The 20008-nt window shown below is 36.8% G+C and overlaps 1 protein-coding gene across 2 annotated transcripts in view; it reads left to right on the top strand.

Moving 5' to 3' along the window:
- Nucleotides 1-20008, top strand: part of LOC150102965 (sorting nexin-14-like) — a 793179-nt gene that overhangs the window by 560356 nt on the left and 212815 nt on the right. For both annotated transcript variants that reach the window (XM_090397844.1, XM_090397845.1), the window contains one exon: nucleotides 2537-2577. In XM_090397844.1, the coding sequence (XP_090253970.1) occupies nucleotides 2537-2577 (41 nt within the window). The remainder of the gene's footprint in view (nucleotides 1-2536; nucleotides 2578-20008) is intronic.

Raw genomic sequence — 20008 nt, 5'->3', positions numbered from 1 at the left:
TGACCTGAGCATCCTACTAACTTTGACTGGGGTCAGGCCCTGACTTCAGAGGTGACACCTTCGTTACCCCGCTAAATACCACCTTGAGATTCTTTTACTGGGTAAAGCAAAAGTGTGATAAGGAAGACTTTTGTTATCCATTAGTTTTGTCATTTGTCTGTAGTCAGTGACTGAGGCTGGCTGGATTTTAATTCCTTCATCTTGATTTTTAGCCCAGGAATATGAGATTTGATGTTCCCTAAGGGCTGATTAACAGGTGGAACCTTTTCGGTGTTCCTTGGGACATCTGGTGTATGTGAGTCTTCATCCATTCAGTCTTCTGTAGTTCTTCGTCTTTTGTTAGAATGCTCCCCCTGTGAGTTGTTTTGGCAGGGGGATTTTGGTGACGAAGCAGTAATGAGTTCTTCTTGAATATCTCGCCCTCCTCCTCCTCCACTCCATCCAGTTCGTTAGTCTGAATGTACCGCTTTATAAAACCCAGCCAATCAGATTCAAGCTTGCCTATTATAAGTTTCAGTACCTCTAGGGACTGCTCCTTATTAAGGATCTGGATCTACTCCTTGATGTTTTCCATATCCGAGCAGCAATCTCCTGCCAGCAGAAATTGTTTGACAGCAGTATATGTAATCCCCGCAGGGCTGGGCGCCTGCCAGCAAAGAATCCAGTAGACCAAGGTGGTCTACTAGCAATATAAAATCCCGCAGGGCTAGAGGTCTGCCAGCAGAAAATCTTGTAGACTGAGTTGGTCTACTAACAATATTTAGTCTTGTAGCATTTACTAAATGGCGAAAGGAGTATCAGTATCTCACTTGGCCACAGATTGGAAACCTACCTCCCTATAAAACCTTAAATTCACCACTGGTCCTCATTGTGGGTGGGGCCTACCAACCATTTGACCTCTTGCATGTTTCATGCAGAGGGGGAGACAGTAGGAATCAAACTGTGTCAGCGCCAGTGCAGTGTGAGATTTCTGAGAAACCTTGTATGTGATCTAATCAGGCTCAGTCTAAAATCATACATCCGTTCACATCAAAATCCAAAAGCAGAATCGTAATCTTCCATTGTGACAACAAAATCTAAAAGCAGAATCGTAATCTTCCATTGTGACAACAAAATCCAAAAGCAGAATCGTAATCTTCCATTGTGACAACAAAATCCAAAAGCAGAATCGTAATCTTCCATTGTGACAACAAAATCCAAAAGCAGAATCGTAATCTTCCATTGTGACATCAAAATCCAAAAGCAGAATCTTAATCTTCCATTGTGACATCAAAATCCAAAAGCAGAATTGTAATCTTCCATTGTGATACTAAGGTTGAAGTAATGCAGAAGTCATATTTTTATATACCAGTTGCCAAAAGGTGTCACACCTTGTTATTAAATTACTCTGGATTAGAGAAAGGTTGTTGGAAGTTTTTTTTTCACTTGGTTATACTGTAAATTAAAGACACCAAGAAATTATATACTTGGTTTAATCTTTAATCCAAGTGTAAGCAAACAAAGTTTGCTTACACTTGGATAAAAGATTAAATGAAATAGGACTATATGAAAATATGACTTCTGCATTACTTCAACCTTAGTATCACATCTGGGTCTGGGCTCCCACTGATGAGATCTCAATAAATGTCGAAACCAGTCTGGGTAGTGACCCTTTCCATAATGCATAGCATTATATATGTCTGCAAGGAGATGTGCTTTGCATTATGGGATACTAAGGCAAGTGATATGAACTCTTTACCACGAGTTGTCATGGTCCTGAAAATACTTCAGGCGCAAACTTTATTTGCTTACACTTGGATAAAGGATTAAACCAAGTATATAATTTCTTGGTATCTTTAATTTAATTTATGAATTGTTTATATCTGGAATTCTTCATTTAATATTTTCAGACTTGAGTTGACCGTGGGTAACTGAAACTGCGGATAAAGGGGGGGGGGGGGGAACTACTGTACAAGAAAGTGTCACTTGTAGAATTAATTACTTCATCATGACAATGTCCCAACATGCTCTTCAAAGAACTCAAAGAACAATTTATTGCTTGTCCCACATTTTCTATGTTCTACAAACCTTGCTTCCTGTGAGATTTATTTTTGTTTCCCAAACTGGGAAACAAAAATGGAAAACTATTTTTGTTTTCCATTTTTGGGAAACTGGGAAACTATTTTTTTTTCCAAGCACTTCATTATTCCAGTGAACAAGTGGTGATCTCACACCGGGACAAAAACTGCCACATAAACATGATCTCAAGGGGAGACAACCTATGATGTTTCCATCAGTACTAGAGATGTTAGATTCAGTATATAACTTTGCATATATGCTATAATAAAAGACAAAATAAGGATCAAAAGACATGGTTTTCATCTGGAACAATTTCTTTTAATTGTCCATTGCTACCCAGTGCTTAGAACATGTTTTTTAGAATAAGGAAACTTCATACATATAGATTTTGTCTGATATTTACCAAACTTGATGATTCATGCTGAACATCTTTATGGTGCTAGATATTGTAATATATCCATATTTGCCATTCCCCCAGGTAAAATGATCAAGACGGTACCTATGAAGCTTATAAAAGAAGTAAGTAGAATGGAAAGTTTGTTTACATTTTTCATTTACATAATAATTAAAACAAATTTATGACAGTTCTGTTTTAAATAAATAAAAAATTCTGTTGAATTTTTACTGCAGTGTTTGTTCCATTGTTCTTTGAGAAATACTTGTGCCATGTGGTTTTTGCAGTAAAAATTATGTTGAATTTTTACTGCCGTGTTTGTTGAATTGTTGTAGATATAGCTGAATAAACATTCTTTGAGAAATACTTGTGCCATCTGGTTTATTCAGTTCACACAAAAACATAAGAAATAAGTAAATAATATTTATTTAAAAGCCATATATTTCAGCCTGAATATTACAGGCCATTGTCAGTAGCAATGTTAGTTAATTACAAGGTAAAATGGGAACAATGGATTGATTTGAAACAGTGAGAGCTGCATGATATTATACATAAAACAATGCAAGGGTATAACTGAGGAAAAACTGTATTGTTAATCTGTGCAGAAGAAAGTGATTTTTAATCGGTGAATAGTCTGTTTTTTGCCCCCGTATTTCTATGTTTTTGAGTGCTAAATTGTTTCTCTGAATACGAGTGTACTTCAGTGGTTGTTTTTTGGAAGTTAGTTGCTGTCGCGATATAATATATTTTGGTTACCGTCGAAATCGAATGCATAACAGTGGAAGACAAAATGAAGCTAAGTTTTCATTACTATATTTAGTTATATTTCATTTTATTTAATTATATTTAGTGTACTTAAATGTTTTGTTTTGCTTGTAATTGTTTGTACTTTTTTTTTTCTTATTTATTTAGCAGAATTTATTAATTGAATAATTATTAAAGATCACGCTACTCAGCAGTAAGGAATGATGGCGGATTCAGCTGCAGTCGCAAGTGGCATATCGCCAAGTCCTCCACCATTTAAGAACTCTATTATAAGCAATATCATAAGGGACTTTGTGGCATGCAGTACTTGCGGCATGTATGCGTCTCGGGAATTGGATATGTGGCTTGTGAAAGAGAGCGGCGAGTGTATGTGCAAATTGCAGGCAGTTGGAAGAAATAAGTGCATTAGAAATATCGATATCCGACCTTGTTGCTCCAGGAATGGGGAATGAATGTAGGAAGACAAGTAATGTGATAGGAGAGAATGAAAAAATATATATATGAATGAGAAAATAATAGTTGATAGTGTGGAAGGTGTGAGTGACTGTGAAAGTTTAGGAGATGGTTTTGTTTGGGAGAGTGAATTTAGACTAAGAGTGACTGACCTGCAGAGGGAGGTAGATGAGCTGAAAGAGGAGGTGGAATGTCTTGTGAATGAAAGCAGAAGTATGAAAGATAAGATTAGGAGAATGGAAGAGATAAATGCAAGGCGAATTAGAATAGGGGGGAGAGAGAGAATTTAGGGAGTATGAGTGAGAGGTATGGGGGTGCTAGAAGAGGAGAGAATGGAAACAGTAGAAGAGAGGGAATGAGAGAGAGGTATGGGAATGCTAGAAGACGAGAGGATGGAAACAGTGGGAGAGAGAGGGATATGGAAGTGCTAGAAGTGGAGAAGAAGAGGCTTTGGAAGGAAGTGAGACAAATGATTTTGAGAGCGTATGGTGTGAGGTAGAGGTAGGCAAGACAGGATATTTAGTGGGGTGTTGCTACAGACACAGGAGCATAGTGCATACAGACCAGGAGATGTTTAGACAGCTAAGTTTGGCAAGTGCAAGAAGACTGATTGTTATGGGAGATTTTAACTATAGTAGTATAAATTGGAGAGAGGAAGATGCATGTAGCAATAGGGGAATGGAATTTCTAGAATACTTGAGGGACAAATGTCTTAGGCAACATGTAACAGATGGAACAAGAGGTTCAAGAGTTTTGGATTTGGTTATAGCATCAGAAGAGTTGATAATAACTGAGATGACATCTCTCCCACCAGTTGGAGACAGTGACCATATGGTTTTGACTTGGAAAATAAATAGACATGCAGAAGTATCAAAGAGATGGGAACTTATGTGGAATTATAAAGAAGGTGATTATAATAGTCTTAGACATCAACTTGGGGAAGTTTCATGGAGGGAGGAATTGGAAGGCCGGGATATCATTAGTGCATGCGAAATTGTGAAAGAATATTTATTAGCAGCAATGGTAAGTTGTATACCATGAGTGAAGAAGAGGACACAATTTGGAGTAAAGTGGATGACAAACAATATTAAACAGGAATTACATGCGAAAAAGAGGCTATGGAAGAGATATAAGGAGACAGGTGAAGAGAAGATGCATGAAGAATATAAGACACAGGCCAGAAGAGTGACTAGTGTGGTAAGGAAAGTGAAACTGGAATATGAGAGGAGATTGGCCCCAAGATCCAAAGAAAATCCTAGGGAATTTTTTAGCTATGTGACCAGTAGGAGGAGAAATGACTGTGGAAGAATGATATTGTGGGATAAAAATGGGAATAGAGTGACTGATGCAGAGGACATAGCGGAATTGTTCAATGAACACTTTATTGGAGTATTTCATCATAGAGATGTCAGTTTTAATGCTAGAGGGATAGGGCTGGTTCGAGGTTTAGAGGTACAGGAGGGGAGTGTGTTTCAGATACTGAGTACTCTGGATGTCAGTAAACCTTTGGGACTGGATGGTATTTCACCACGAGTTTTGAGAGAATGTGCTAGGGAACTGACAGTGCCTTTAACCTGGCTTTTCAATGAAAGTCTGGCAGCTGGAAAGGTGCCAATGGAGTGGAAAGAAGTTAAGATAGTGCCATTGCATAAAGGTGGTAGCAGACTGGAAGTGTCTAATTATAGACCAGTTCATGTGTGATCAGTAGTTAGTAAGATCTTGGAGAAAGTAGTGAAGGACCGTATACAGCATTCGGCAGATGAGAGTAATGTTATCTGTGAGAGTCAACATGGATTTGTGAAAGGGTACTTTGTTTTAGCACTATGCTAGCCTTTTATAATAAAGTTACAAGAACATTAGATGAGGGAAAGGCATATACTGCAATTTTCTTAGACTTAGCTAAGGCATTTGACAGGATGCCACATGATAAGCTGATATTTAAGTTGCAGCACATGGGTCTGGATGTCAGATTGGTCAACTGGATTCAGGATTGGCTGTCTGATAAGTATCAGAGAGTTGTGTATGGTGGAGCAGTTTCAAGGAGGCAGAGGGTTACAAGTGGGGTCCCACAGGGCTCAGTACTAGGACCTATATTGTTTAACCTTTATATCAATGACATTGCCAGTGGATTGCAAGAGGATATTCAGTTGTTTGCGGATGATGCAAAGCTGGGAAGGATTATTAGTAATAGTGCGGATGTGGTAGCCCTCCAAGAGGATTTGAATAAGCTAGATAGATGGGCAAATGAATTGGGGGTGTCGGTTTAATGCAGCAAAATTTAAGGTCTTGAGGTTTGGAAAACATCGATGGGACACTGCATACTCTATGGGAGGAGTTTATACTGGAGGAAGTAGGGGAGACAAGAGATCTGGGGGTTGATGATTGATAGAAACTTGAAATTTAGGGGACATATTGCAAAGGTGGTGAAGGTAACACAGAGGATTGCTACAATAATGAGAAGGACACTGACTTGCAGAGATAAAACAGTTATCATTCCATTGTATAAGACCCTGATCAGACCACACTTGGACTATTGTTCTCAGATTTGGTCCCCAGGATTTGAAGGGGATAAATTAACTGTGGAAAGGATACAAAGACGGATGACAAAGATGGTTTCAGGACTGTACAAGGATAGTTATGATGATCAGCTGAGGGAATGTGGACTGCAGAGTTTGGTGGATAGAAGAAGGAGAGGTGATATGATTGAGACTTTTAAACTGTTGAGAGGTAGTTACAGGGTTGACACTAGGGAGTTCTTTCGCTTGGTTGAACAGCGGGAAGGAGTGATGACAAGAGGTCATCCCTAGAAGTTACGAAAGGAAACTGTGAGCAAGAGGGTGAGGAGTGGTTTCTTTGCGTGGAGGGTGGTTGAACCGTGGAATGCATTGCCTGATGGAGTGGTGAGAGCGAGAATGGTCAATGAATTTAAGGAGTGGTATGATAGACTCTGTGTTTCTTCGGGGGGGGGACCTCCCCTCTATGAGTCTTGACAGACTTTATGTTCTTAGAAAGGACCTCCCACGATGAGTCTTTTGGCTCCATGGAGGCCTGAATAATAATAATAATAATAATAATATTAAAAAAAACTTCAGTGATGTGCGATTAGATTGACTGTCTCATATCTTAGATAGTGAGAGGCAGTCGTTCTGCTTTAAGTTCAGACAGTAAAGCACTAAAGCTTTACTGAAGTAAAGCTTCGGTGATTTCTTTAACTAAACACTCAAATTTATAGCAACAAACATAAACTAAGCATGTTTCAGACTAGGATATTCTGGTCCATATCTATTTTGTGCTGTACCCGACAAGATTTCTCAGATTTCCTGTTTCTGATGTAAGATTGATATTCTTGTATTCTCTTTAAAGTGAAAAATGTTTTCCTCCTACATACTGATTTAAGGGTATAGTGAAATTATTTGACTTTGTTATTCACTCCAAATATTTTCTTTGTCAAATAAGTTTTACATTCAAGTTGAAGAAACTGTTGTGGGAGGTCCACTTTTGTTAACTTTGTTTTAAAACATTTAAAAGACATCTTGTTCTCATCCGTACATCTTCAGCCCTCATTTTGGGTTAGCTATATGGACAACATTTTTGTTATCTGGCCCCATAATGAAGAAACATTACCTACCTTTTTATCTAATATAAATAATGTACATCCGTGGACTAAATTTACTATGAAAATACAAAAATACAACAAATTACCCTTCTCAGGTATTCTACTTCTCTGCTCATCAATAAATTAAAGATACCAAGAAATTATATTCTTGGTTTCATCCTTTATCCAAGCATAAGCAAAGTTTCCATGTAATTTCACAACTTAGCGATTTTATATAGAGGCTGATGACTTCATGATGTTGAAGAAGCTCAGAAATGGAGGAAAGCGTGCTGTAGAAGGAATTAGTGATGGTAAAGGTCATGTGAAAAGTGTAGAAAGAAATATACTTGATGTATGGAGCAGTACTTCAAAATATTGCTAAATGAAACAAGCAGTAATAGCACAGTGGTAAAAACCACTCAACAGGTATGCAATCACGAGTACATATCCATACTTGAAGTAGAAAAAGCCTGAAATGTGAAAAGGCAGCTGGAGTAGATGATATTCGACCAGAAATGCTCAAGTATGGAAGTATAAAAGTCTTACAGTGGCTGCACTGCATAGTTCAGAAGGCCTAGGCAGAGGGATGAATTTCAGATGATTGGAGTAGAGCTCTTATAGTACCATATATAAAAAAGGGAAATAAAACAATGTGAGAATTACAGAGTTATTTCTCTACTTTTTTTACCCGGTTGAGTAGGATTGTGGAAGGGAAGCTTGGTGAAGAACAAACTGGATTCAGGCCAAATAGAGGCTGTCAGGATCAGAATTTCACTTTACGACAAACAGTTGAGAAATCATGGGAATATAACAAAGATCTGTATTAAGTTTTGTAGATCTGGAAAGATCTACAAAACTTGCCAAGAGAAAAGCTATTCAAAATGCTGCGGTTGTATGGTGTCGATGGGGGCATTATATCAAGCAGTACTTAGTCTTTATTTGAGTTGGAAGGTAGAAGTTAGAATTGAAGGAAGAACATGGAGATGGTTTAAGGTTAAATCTGGTGTCAGACAAGGATGTACATTATCCTCTATGTTATTCATTATCTATGTGGATCACATTATGAAGGAAAGTGGTATTAAACCTGATATCAAAATTGGAGATGTTAATCTTTGCTTTATGTGGATGATGTTATATTTCTAAATAAATCCATTACAAATCTGCAAGATTCCCTGACTAAAGTGAATAACTGTTGGAATAGATATGGTATAAAAGTCAGCATTAAAAAGACAAAGACAATGAAAATAGGCAGAAACATTGAAAATATCAACTGCATTGTCGATGGAGAACCTATGGAACAAATACTTAGGCATGATTTTTAATGAAGATAGTAAATTAAATATGGAAATAGACAACAGAATGAATAAAGCTGGTATGGTAGGAAGTCAATTGAATAAATTTATATGGAATAAGAGAGAAATTAGTCAAAACACTAAATTAGCTAATTAGCTGTATACAAACAGGCGTTCAAACCAATTTTAACTTATGGATCTGAGAGCTGGGTTAGAAGTGTTTTATTTCTAAAGACTAGAGACCGTAGATATGGGAGTCCTGAGAAAGATTAGGGGCATGAACAGATGGCATAAAAGGCAATATCATATTAAAAATGAGGATAATAGAAAAGAACTTGACATTGTTTGCATCCAGGAATGTGTTAGCAGAGCTAATTTCAGGTGGTAGGAAAAATACCCAGAGGAAGACCAAGATATAGTGGATTGATACAGTTAAAAGTGCCTTAGAAGATAGATATATAAGATCTGATAATGTTGGAGTCTTGACAGGTAACAGATTGATGTGAGGGAAAATTGTAGATAGGAAGTTACTGGTGATGTAAATTTTTCGTGTAGAAGTCATATTTTCATATACAAGTAGTCAAAAGGTGTCACTCCTTATTACTAAAATAAGGAGTGACACCTTTGGATTAGAGAGAGATATTGAAAACAATAAATTATTATCATGGTTTCCATCTTCCAAAGATAAATGTCCCTCCCCCCTTTGCTTCTTTCTGGCATCTACCAAGTTCTTTGTTACTATCATCATTCTTACTTCAGACAGACACTATGCTCAGTGGAAAAGAAAATACAAGAACATGAATCTTACATCATCAACATAAAATCTGAGAAATCTGGCTAGGTGTAGTACTGAATACATACAGAACATAGTATCCTGTAGTCTGAAACATGGTTATTTCATCTGTGCTTTAAAGAAAGCACTGAGGCCTAACTTTACCAAGTGAACTTAAATCCGAAATGACTGACTCACTATCTAAAATATGGGAGAGTCTTATTCTAATCATGCTTCATAAAAGTTTTAATTTTTAATAAGTTAGTTAATGAGCAATAATATAGTGTTTCCTCATGTATGCCTTTACATTATTTTATTTATAACATTATGTGGATCTCACTGTTTCAAATCAATCCATTGTTCATGTTTCACCTTGCAATTAACTTCCATTGCTACTAATAATGGCCTATAATATTCATGCTGAGATATATGGCTTTTAAATAAATTTTATTTACTATTCATGTGTATTGAAGATGGCTGAATAATGATTATGTAAAGACAAGTCTCTGCCACAAATGTAGATTATTTCATAAAGACCTGATTATAAATGACTAGAAAGTATATAGCTTGTTTCTGAATCAGTGGTTCTCCTTTAATTTGCACGTTTCAACTTCATTCTTAGAATGAGTAAAAAAATGGCCATTACTCAAAAAGAGATATTCTGACCTAGAAATCTGATATATATATATATACAGGGTGTTCGGGATAAATTTGACAGTTTCGTAAGGAAAAAGAAAATCTTCTTTGTATCTATTAAATTTAATGAATTGACAAAAAAACATTACAGGCAGAGTTAATTACAATACTATCAACAAGATTTACTCAAAATAACCACCATTAGCATCGATCACAGCTTCAATTCTGCTTCGGAACCTCGAACAAGCTGATGCTACAGTCTCCCTGGGAAGGGCCGCAAAAACTGTTTTAATTTTATCCATTAACTGGGCTTTTGTATTACTGGAAGTGCGATTAGTGTCTTTTTCAACTGCACCCCATACAAAATAATCCATGGGGTTAAGGTCTGGGGAGTTTGGAGGCCAAACATTTGGACTGGTGAAGTCGTAGAAATTTTCAGACAACCATTTTTGACTTTTCCCAGAGGTGTGGCAAGGGGCCGAATCCTGCTGCCATACATACGGCCTACCATTGGCTACCCTTGTTATCCAGGGCTTGACTACAGTTAGCAACTCCACGAACAAAGCCGGAATTCCAATGCCAGGGTTCTTCAACACCTGTTCCTGCAGATTTGCGAGGAATTCTGCTGTACGAATGCAATCAGATCGTCTGCTAGGGATCTTTCTTCTTGCTACATCCTCGTAGTCACCATTGCAAGTCTCTAGTTCATGCCTGATTGTTTTTACTGTATTCAGGGAGCATTGGGCATCAGTCGTAATATCCTTATTTTGATGGCGGGCACGAATCATCATGATACAAGTTATTCTCTTCCATGATTCAGGTGGGTTCCAGCTATCCATCCTTTCTGACATCTTGTATATGAATGAAGAAGGGTCCAAACTTTTAAATGAAGAGAAGTGTGTGTTAATACATGTAACTTACGGAAAAATATAATTAATTATAAATATGTCAAATTTATCCCGAACACCCTGTATATATTATTACCTCTAAAGTTTCCTAGCCTTATCCATAAATTACATCCCCATGCAGGAGGTATGTTAAAAATTGTGTTTACATTCAGCCACTACCAGGAATACACAGTTATGTAGAAACAGCAGTGAATATAGACTGGATATTTCCCATATTACAGGTATGCAGACATCTTTGTAACTTGTATCCTGTTGTTTAAAAGCTTATACTTGTTTCTACTAATAATGTGAAAATAACATGAATATTCATGTTATTTTAATACTAAGATGTAAGAACCTTGCATGTTCATTATTATTTTATCCCCCCCCCCCTCTATGAAGTAAGCAGACTCATTGTGGGAGGTTCATTCCTTGTTTGCCAAGTACTCAGCATATTCACTCTCCAGCCAACATGTTCAAATCCTACCATGGTACAGATATTTTTGATTATCTTTAAGTGAGAGATGAATGTGATCGTTCAGTGTGAGACCACCGCCATGGTTAATCATCATCAATTTCCTGATATGTATCCTCAAGGAGTGTTCACGTCACTATGACAGCACTGCATGATTAAGTTGACATTATTGTTAATCTCCTATCAACAATTTTCATCCAAATCAATTTATTACTTATGAGCACTCCAGTATTTTCATATCTAACATTTCCTGCTTCTAAGTACTTCTAACTGAATCAGTCAGCCTTGATCTTGGTCTTCCTTCTTCCTCTGAGTTTGCAATGTCATCTTGGCATCAAATCTTCAAATCTGTTTTGCTAACTATTCCTTACCCATTTTATTGAAGTGGCCATACCACCTTAGACTTCTTTTGCCACCTATCCCTCATACCTGGTCTCTGGTCTTTGATCAAGTGCTTTGTTTCTAACCCAGCTCTCAAGCCCATAAGTTAAAATTGGTTTGAACACTGTCTTGTATACCACTAGTTTTGTGTTTTGGCCAATTTCCCTCTTATTCTACATAAATTTATTCAGCTGGCTTATAGAATAAGCAAAGAATAAGCTGGCAACAGAATAAGCAAAGCTGGTATTCACCATACCAGCATTGCTTATTCTGTTGTCTATTTCCAGATTTAACTTGCCATCTTCTCTAAAATTTGTGCCTAATAGCTGAAATATTTTACTTGTTCTATAGGTTCTCCACCCAGAATGCAGTTGATGTATTCAGTGTTTCTGCCTATGGTTCATGGTTTTGGGCTTTTTATTTCTGATTTTCATGCCAAATTTGTTACAGCTGTTATTCAATTTAGTTAGAGAATCCTGGAGACTTGCACTAGATGTAAGAAGTGCAACATCATCTGCATAAAACAGAGAGCTAAGTTTCACATCACTAATTCTAATATCAGGCCTAATGTCACTTTCTTTCATAATGTCATATGTATAGATGATGAATAAGAGTGGAGATAATGTGAATCCTGGTCTAACCCCTGATTTTTCCTCAAACCATCTTCCTATATTTCCTTCAATTCTAACTACTGACTGCAACTTAAATATAGACTGTGTATTGCTCTATATAATGTTCCATTAACCCCATATAATTGCAGTGTCTTGAAAGCTTTTTTTCTCTGGGCACCTTGTCATATGGCTTTTCCAGATATACAAAACTAAGTACAGATCCTTGTCATATTCCCATGATTTCTCAGCTATTCGTCTTAAAATAAAAATCTGATCTTGACAACTTCTATTTGGCTTGAACCCAGCTTGTTCTTCTCCAAGTTTCTGTTCCATAATCTTTCTCAATCTCATTTCAAGTATGCTTGCATGAACCTTACCTGGAAAACTTAGTAGAGAAATTCTTCTGTAATTGTCACATTCAGCTTTATTCCCTTTTTTTTTTTTATATAGATGTTAAAGCTCTACTTCAATCATTGGGAATTCAACCTCCTGACCTGGCCTCCATATTTAGTATTTCTGGTCAAATATCACCTATTACAGCTGCCTTTCCACAGTTAAGTTTTTGATGGCTTGGTTACCTCAAATATTGATATGTACTCCTCTTTGCATTCTTCTTGAAAATTTTCTAGTAAGATTTTATCGCTGCTTGGTAAGTTGAACAGGCTTTCAAAGTAATTACTCCAGACATCTAGGATATCCTTATCTTCAATTTTCATGTCACCTTTATTATCTGTGATTCCTTTTACAGTACTCCTTCCTCAGCGTTTTCAATTGGCTCTAGAACGTTTTGCACTTGCCTGATATTTATTTTCCATATTCTTACCAAAGTCCTCCCTTGACTTTTGTTTTGCTACTTTTACACATAGCTTATATCTCTTACATTTTTCTCTGTACTCTTTTAGGGCACCTACAGACTTATTTGCTAGGAACTTTTGGAATGCTTTCTTCTTTTCTATGACTGTTTCTTTAACTTCTTGTGTAAACCATGGTGTTCTTATTTTTCTATCCTTGCTGACATCTGCACCCCATACCTCTCTATTTGAATCAATTAGTGTATTTTTCAGAGAGTTTTGCTGAGATTCCAAGGTTTGGTTCTTGTTTTCAATCTGTTTCATTTTTTTCTTCAATAATGTTTGTATAGTCGAGTCTACAGTTAACCTGTAAAAGCTGTTCAACTTTAATTCTTTTTAAAACTCTCTCACATACTATTCTTTTTAATGTGATCCATTTTTATCTTGCTTAGTACTAAGTAATGATCACTTTCAGTTTCAAATCCTCTGTACACTCTTGTATCCAGAATTAGCATGATGATATCATTATCAATAATGACATAGTCAGTGAGACTTTTCTTATTTCTTGTCTCTCTTCACATGAATCTGTGCACATCTTTATGTTGAAACATGATGTCAGTAATGACTACTCCATGTTGTGAACAGAAATCCAGCAAATACTTACCATTATTATATTAATTTAGCCCTTTTCTCCAAATTTTCCTAAAATGTTCCTAGATGCTTGGTGGGATTGAGTTCCTACTCTGCTGTTCAGATCTCCAACAAGGACCACTTTTTCCATTTTCTTTATGTCAGCTGCCTGTGCTAATGACTCAAAAAATTTCTCCACTTTTTCCTTAGAAGAACCTTCTGTGGGACCACCTATAGGCACAAATAAGTTCCATTGTTCATTTCCCATTTTGAAGTTTGCCCACATAACTCTGCTTGAAACTGCCTTCCAATCAAGACGTTTATCTTCATGTTGTTTATTATTTTAGCGGTATAATAGAAACAGAAACTAAGTAAATAATTAATTTATTAACTTGATGCTGATATTTCGCTGGTATTATAACCAGCATCTTCAGAGCACAAAAACACTGTTTGTCACAATACGCGAGACTACAACAACATGGTGTACTTCAACAAAATTGTAGCAGCAACACAAAGACTAGAGTCCTGATTTTGGCGCCCTCTATCTGAAAAAAAAAAAAAAAAAAAAAAAAAAACGCTATCATATATTACTTAGAGTCCTAGAAAAGTGCTAGTTTTTTCTTAATATGACTGTCTCCCAGATCTTCGGCAAGTTAATACAGCCATATTTGTTGAGATTTGGAGTGTGTTTTAGGGCTTCTGTCGTCTCTAAGAACAATCTCTCTGATTTATATGGGTTTCTGTGTAGTATTTTTGTGTTTTTCCAGTTGATCCTGTGTGCAGGGGTATCCAGAGCATGGTCTGCTAGGCCCGACTTCCCATAATGATATTTCCGGACGTATCATTTATGTTCGCTGATGCGGATATTCACAGTTCTTCCTGTTTGACCGTAGTAGGCTTGATTGCATGAGCAGGGTACTTGGTAGACTCCTGGATGTGATAAAGGAGGAATGCTGTCCTTGGGTGAGCGGATGAGGGTGGCCAATTTGCTACATGGTCTGAATGTAGTGCGTAGTTTATGTTTATTGAGAATTCTTGAGATCTTTTCGGATGTACCTTTAATGTAAGGGATGGTGACTGTTTTGTTGTAGTTCTCTGTGGTGGATGGTGGGAGGGGTTTCTTAGGAGTGTTTAGTATTTTGTTTATTTTTTGTGGATTGTAGCCGTTGGCCAAGAAGGTGTGGCGTAAGTGAGTCAGTTCAGCAGTGAGAGCCTTGTCATTTGAACAGATTGCTCTCGCTCTATGGGTTAGCGTTTTTAATTTGCCATATTGTTGAGAAGGATGATGGTGTGATTGTATGTGTGGGTTTTCTGAAAACTGAAAATGATAAGGAACCATCTGGGAGATGTGTGATGAGTGTATCCAGGAAGGGCAGACAGTTGTTGGCTTCCAGTTCCATAGTAAAGTGGATTTTTGGATGTTGGCTATTTAAATGTGCTAAGAATGTTTTCAATGTCTCAGGGCCATGTGGCCAAATAGCAAGCACATCATCAACATAGCGTAGCCAAAGTGTTGGTTTGAGAGTGGCTGTATTGGTTGCTTGTTTTTCCAGGTGTTCTATGTAGAAGTTGGCTGGGGGGGAGAAAGGGGGGAGCCCATGGCTGTCCCATCAATTTGTTTGTATATTTTCCCTTTTGGCGGATATTTTGGTTTGTATATTTTCCCTTTTGAAAAAAAAAGCATGGGCCTAGCAGACCATGCTCTGGATACCCCTGCACACAGGATCAACTGGAAAAACACAAAAGTACTACACAGAAACCCATATAAATCAGAGAGATTGTTCTTAGAGGCGACAGAAGCCCTAAAACACACTCCAAATCTCAACAAATATGGCTGTATTAACTTGCCAAAGATCTGGGAGACAGTCATATTAAGAAAAAACTAGCACTTTTCTAGGACTCTAAGTAATATATGATAGCGGTTTTTTTTTTTTTTTTTTTTTTTTTTTTTTTTTTTTTTTTTTCAGATAGAGGGCGCCAAAATCAGGACTCTAGTCTTTGTGTTGCTGCTACAATTTTGTTAAACTACACCATGTTGTTGTAGTCTCGCGTATTGTGACAAACAGTGTTTTTGTGCTCTGAAGATGCCGGTTATAATACCAGCGAAATATCAGCATCAAGTTAATAAATTAATTATTTACTTAGTTTCTGTGTTCTATTATACTGTTAAAATAATAAACAACATGTTCGACGAACACATAAGTCTGTCCACACTTTTATCTTCATGTTTAGTGTCAAATGCTATCACTACTCCTTCCTTTCCTAGATCGTTATTGCCTGAATATAACATCCTATACTTATTATTTAGTAAGATCTCACCAGTTTTTGCGTTCTTTGTCTCAATATATTGCCATTTAGGTCCTTATGGGACTTATCCAATTCTCTGCAAGTTAAATTTCATTTCCATTAATACTCCTTATATTGCTAGTTACTATCTTCAGTTCTTCTGATGTTGTGTTTATTTTTCTTCTTCTAGATGTTGAGTTGGATCTTGTTCCAGTAACTGAATTTTCACTGTTAGCCATGGTTCCAGTTAAACAAGCCCCCACAAAAACAATGGGGGCTTGTTTAACTGGGCAACATCCCAGCAAGCATGAAATCTAAGTACAAAAAAAGTACACGAAATTAAAAAATTGAAAAAAAATCCTTAGCTCACTGACAGTACTAATATAGTTTGTTTATATATACATATATAAACAAACTACATTAGTACCTTTGTAGTTTGTTTATATATATATATATATATTTATAAAATTAATTTAACTGACTAGAACCCGAGAAAGTATAACAAAAACTTTAATAAATCACGACTAGTTTCATCGGTGCTCCGACTTCTTCAAGTGAGAAAGAAAAAACATAAGACTTATAAAAATAACAAGGTAAAAAACATGGACTTTCCAGCTTAATAAAAAGAAGTAGAATAGTAACAGTCATATTTGAATAGGTGACCGTGTGCTACCGTTGGCATGAGTTGAATGTGTGCGACAGCTAATTTTAGAGTGCCAGTACTGGATTACTGCGCTATGGGAATAAGGCAAATTGTAGCTTAGATTGTTGTTCAAGTGTGAAGGGTCCAGAACTATTTCTTTTGTTTCGATAATTCTTCTTTCAAATTCATCCTTGCATATATATAAATTAGTAGTGTGTTCCCAATCAACTTGGTGTGGCCATTCTTCAAGGTTAGAGTTTGCCGAGAAGAGGACAAGACTGGAAAGGGCGCTCACTCGTGTTCTACTGTAAGAGATGTCACGTCTATGTTCCTCAAGACGAAGTGAAACAGATTTATACTTCTACTTCTTTTTATTAAGCTGGAAAGTCCATGGTTTTTACCTTGTTATTTTTATAAGACTTATGTTTTTTCTTTCTCACCTGAAGAAGTCGGAGCACCGATGAAACTAGTCGTGATTTATTAAAGGTTTTTGTTATACTTTCTCGGGTTATAGTCAGTTAAATTAATTTTATAAATGTATACATCCCAAGTAAATCCTAATTTCAATAATATATATATATATATATATATATTAAAGGTTTTTGTTATACTTTCTCGGGTTATAGTCAGTTAAATTAATTTTATAAATGTATACATCCCAAGTAAATCCTAATTTCAATAATATATATATATATATATATATTAGAGCCTCTGTAGCTCAGTCAGTATAGACTCTCTTTGGTCAGAAAGACCTGGGTTTGATTCCTATCTATGATGTGAGGAACCTTTATCTGGTCTCTTTGACTAAAGGTGAGTTAGCCGGTCTCATACGGAGGTGGAGGATTTTTTTTTCTCTCGGTAACTCTGGTGTTTCATCCTTCAAAACAGGCAAACCAGTCCCATGAATGCACATGGCTACACTCATAAATATACTTACGGCAAGGAAGGCAATGGGAAACCACTTTGCTCATAATCATCTCCCTGGTTACAGCTGCAACCCTCTTAAAAGAGGATGCCACAGGATTAGATTAGATATATATCTATATATATATTACTCCCACATATGAAAGGCAGAAGAGCCTATAGCAAATAAATGCCATGTGTGCCCTTGGTCAAAAGCAGAGTAATCTGTTGATATTCTTCTTATATTGCTGGAGATTGTAGTCCTTTGGAAATTAATTGTGGGGAGGAGAGGGATTCCACAGAATTGAGGTGAATAGAATGAAAGATAACTGCGTGTAGCAGGTTCAGTTATTATGCAGTTTGACTCTAAGGGGGATGTTGAGCAACTATTGCTTGAGTTCCTGTTGATCTTACATAATAAATGATAGTTCAGTAGAACTAGTATTCATTGTGCTGGTTCATGGAAATATCTGTAGAAGAGACACAATGGAGAAACTGATCTTTTATAGGAAAGTGGCTGAAGAGAGTTTGTAAGAGATGTCATTGATCAACCTAACTGCCCTTTTCTGAACAGCATCAAAAATATTTATGGAAATCTTAGGTGTATGCACCACCCCAAAACACAAAAGCAGTATTACAAGGTTAGCAAGATTTAGGATTATACAGGTTAAGTAACTGTTCAGAAGAAAAGTACCATCTTGAGCAGAAAAGATTTCAAGTATTTTGGAAGCTGATGATGCTATAAAAGTGATATTATTATGCCAGAAAAGGTTTGGAGGAAGAGTTACTCCGGGAAGTGAGATTTGGCCTTGAATGTTGAGCTGATCATTATATATCAAAAGTAAGTGAAGGAGGTCTGAGCTCTTTTTTTGTGAAAACACAAGCAAACTGTGTTTAGAAAGCATTGAAGTTGACTAAGTTGTTTTCATTTCAGTCAAGGATACTGCAGAGATCAGTGTTCAAGGTATTTATTACAGATGATATTGAAACTTGAGATGTTTGAGCATTTCAAGGCTTGTCACATGAATAGGATGGTTGGAGAGTGCTGTCATCAGCAGAACTATGAACAGGGTTTGTAGTCAATAAGAGCAGATCATTCATATAAATCAAGAAGAGGGTCAGTGAAATGACAAAGCTTGAAGAGACATTGTCATTAACAGGGAAATCTGAAGAGAGAGAGAAAGCACCATTTACCATTATAAATAGGGATCAATCTTAGAGAAAACTGGCACTCCAGTTACATAAAGATGAAGAGCGGTCCATATGATGGTAATTTGTTGAGAAGCCCTCGATTCCAGACCTATAAAAGTGCAAAAGCACAGGTTTCTCCAAACCTTTCCATGATATGAGTCCAGAAGTGCGTGATGTATGCCAGGAGATCACCTGTGGATCTAGATTGGCAAAATTCATACTGGTGGTCACTAATTAGATGGCAGTTTTCCAATGTGATGATGATAACCTGCTCCATTATTTTGGACAGAGAGCTGAGAGCAACAGAGTACAGTTTAGTGTATATATGATAAGGTGAGTTCAGGAGCTTCATCTGGTCCAGCTTCTTTTGGGGTATCTGAGTTATTCAAGATTTTTCTAATGTCTTGCTGGCAGAAGGTAACAAGATGCATGAGATTCAGTGTTCTAGGCAAGGAGGAGGTAATTTGCCATGGTCATATATGGAGGAGTTGGAAGAGAAGAATGAAGCCAAGACATCAGCCTCATCTTTAGGTGATGGGGCAAAAGTTGGCTCAGCAGCTTTCACAAGACATCAGAAGGTATGACTGCAGTGACACAAGCAGTAAGTGTTCTACATTTCCCATTGTTGAATTTAGCCTTTGTCCTTTTAATGATGTAAGTTTAAGTATATAAGTGTTTCAGGCAATTGTATAGACTGTGAAGGAATCTGGTGTTATGGTCTCAAGGCCGTTGTGATATGCTGTTTCCTTTTCTTGGATAGCCCCAACACACTTCTTGTAGAACTATGGTTTAGATATGCAGTGGGAAATTTGAACAGAGTGAGGAATGATAGATCCCATTCCAAAATGAATTGTTTCTGCAACAAGATCACAACAAGTATCTGAATCTAAAGAATGAAAACAGTCTAACCTTGGAAAGAAGGAATAATTGTCAGGTAAATCATCCTGCTTAACACTGTTGTAATATCAGAGTACACAAGTTGGTGAATGGTTGAAGGAAGGACATTCCACCAGAGATGAAACTTGGATGAGATTGTGATCTGTGATTACCAAGAGTAGCAGTTGCCTGAACACAATATCTGAAAGGAGAACTAGTTAAGAAGAGATCCAGAGTGTTGGGTAAGTAAAGAGGATTGTTGGTTAGGAGATGAATGATTTGTTTTAACACAAAAAGTCTCTGCTTCTCCTCCATCTTGTTCACTGAGAGCCAGTTAGAATTTTAGACACTGAAATCACTGAAAGATGA

The sequence above is a fragment of the Typopeltis vanoorti genome, chromosome 9, assembly GCF_054136105.1.
Source record: "Typopeltis vanoorti isolate ZY-2024b chromosome 9, IOZ_Tvanoo_1.0, whole genome shotgun sequence".
In the NCBI taxonomy this organism is placed as follows: Eukaryota; Metazoa; Arthropoda; class Arachnida; order Uropygi; family Thelyphonidae; genus Typopeltis; species Typopeltis vanoorti.
This window is presented reverse-complemented; position numbering and strand designations above follow the sequence as displayed.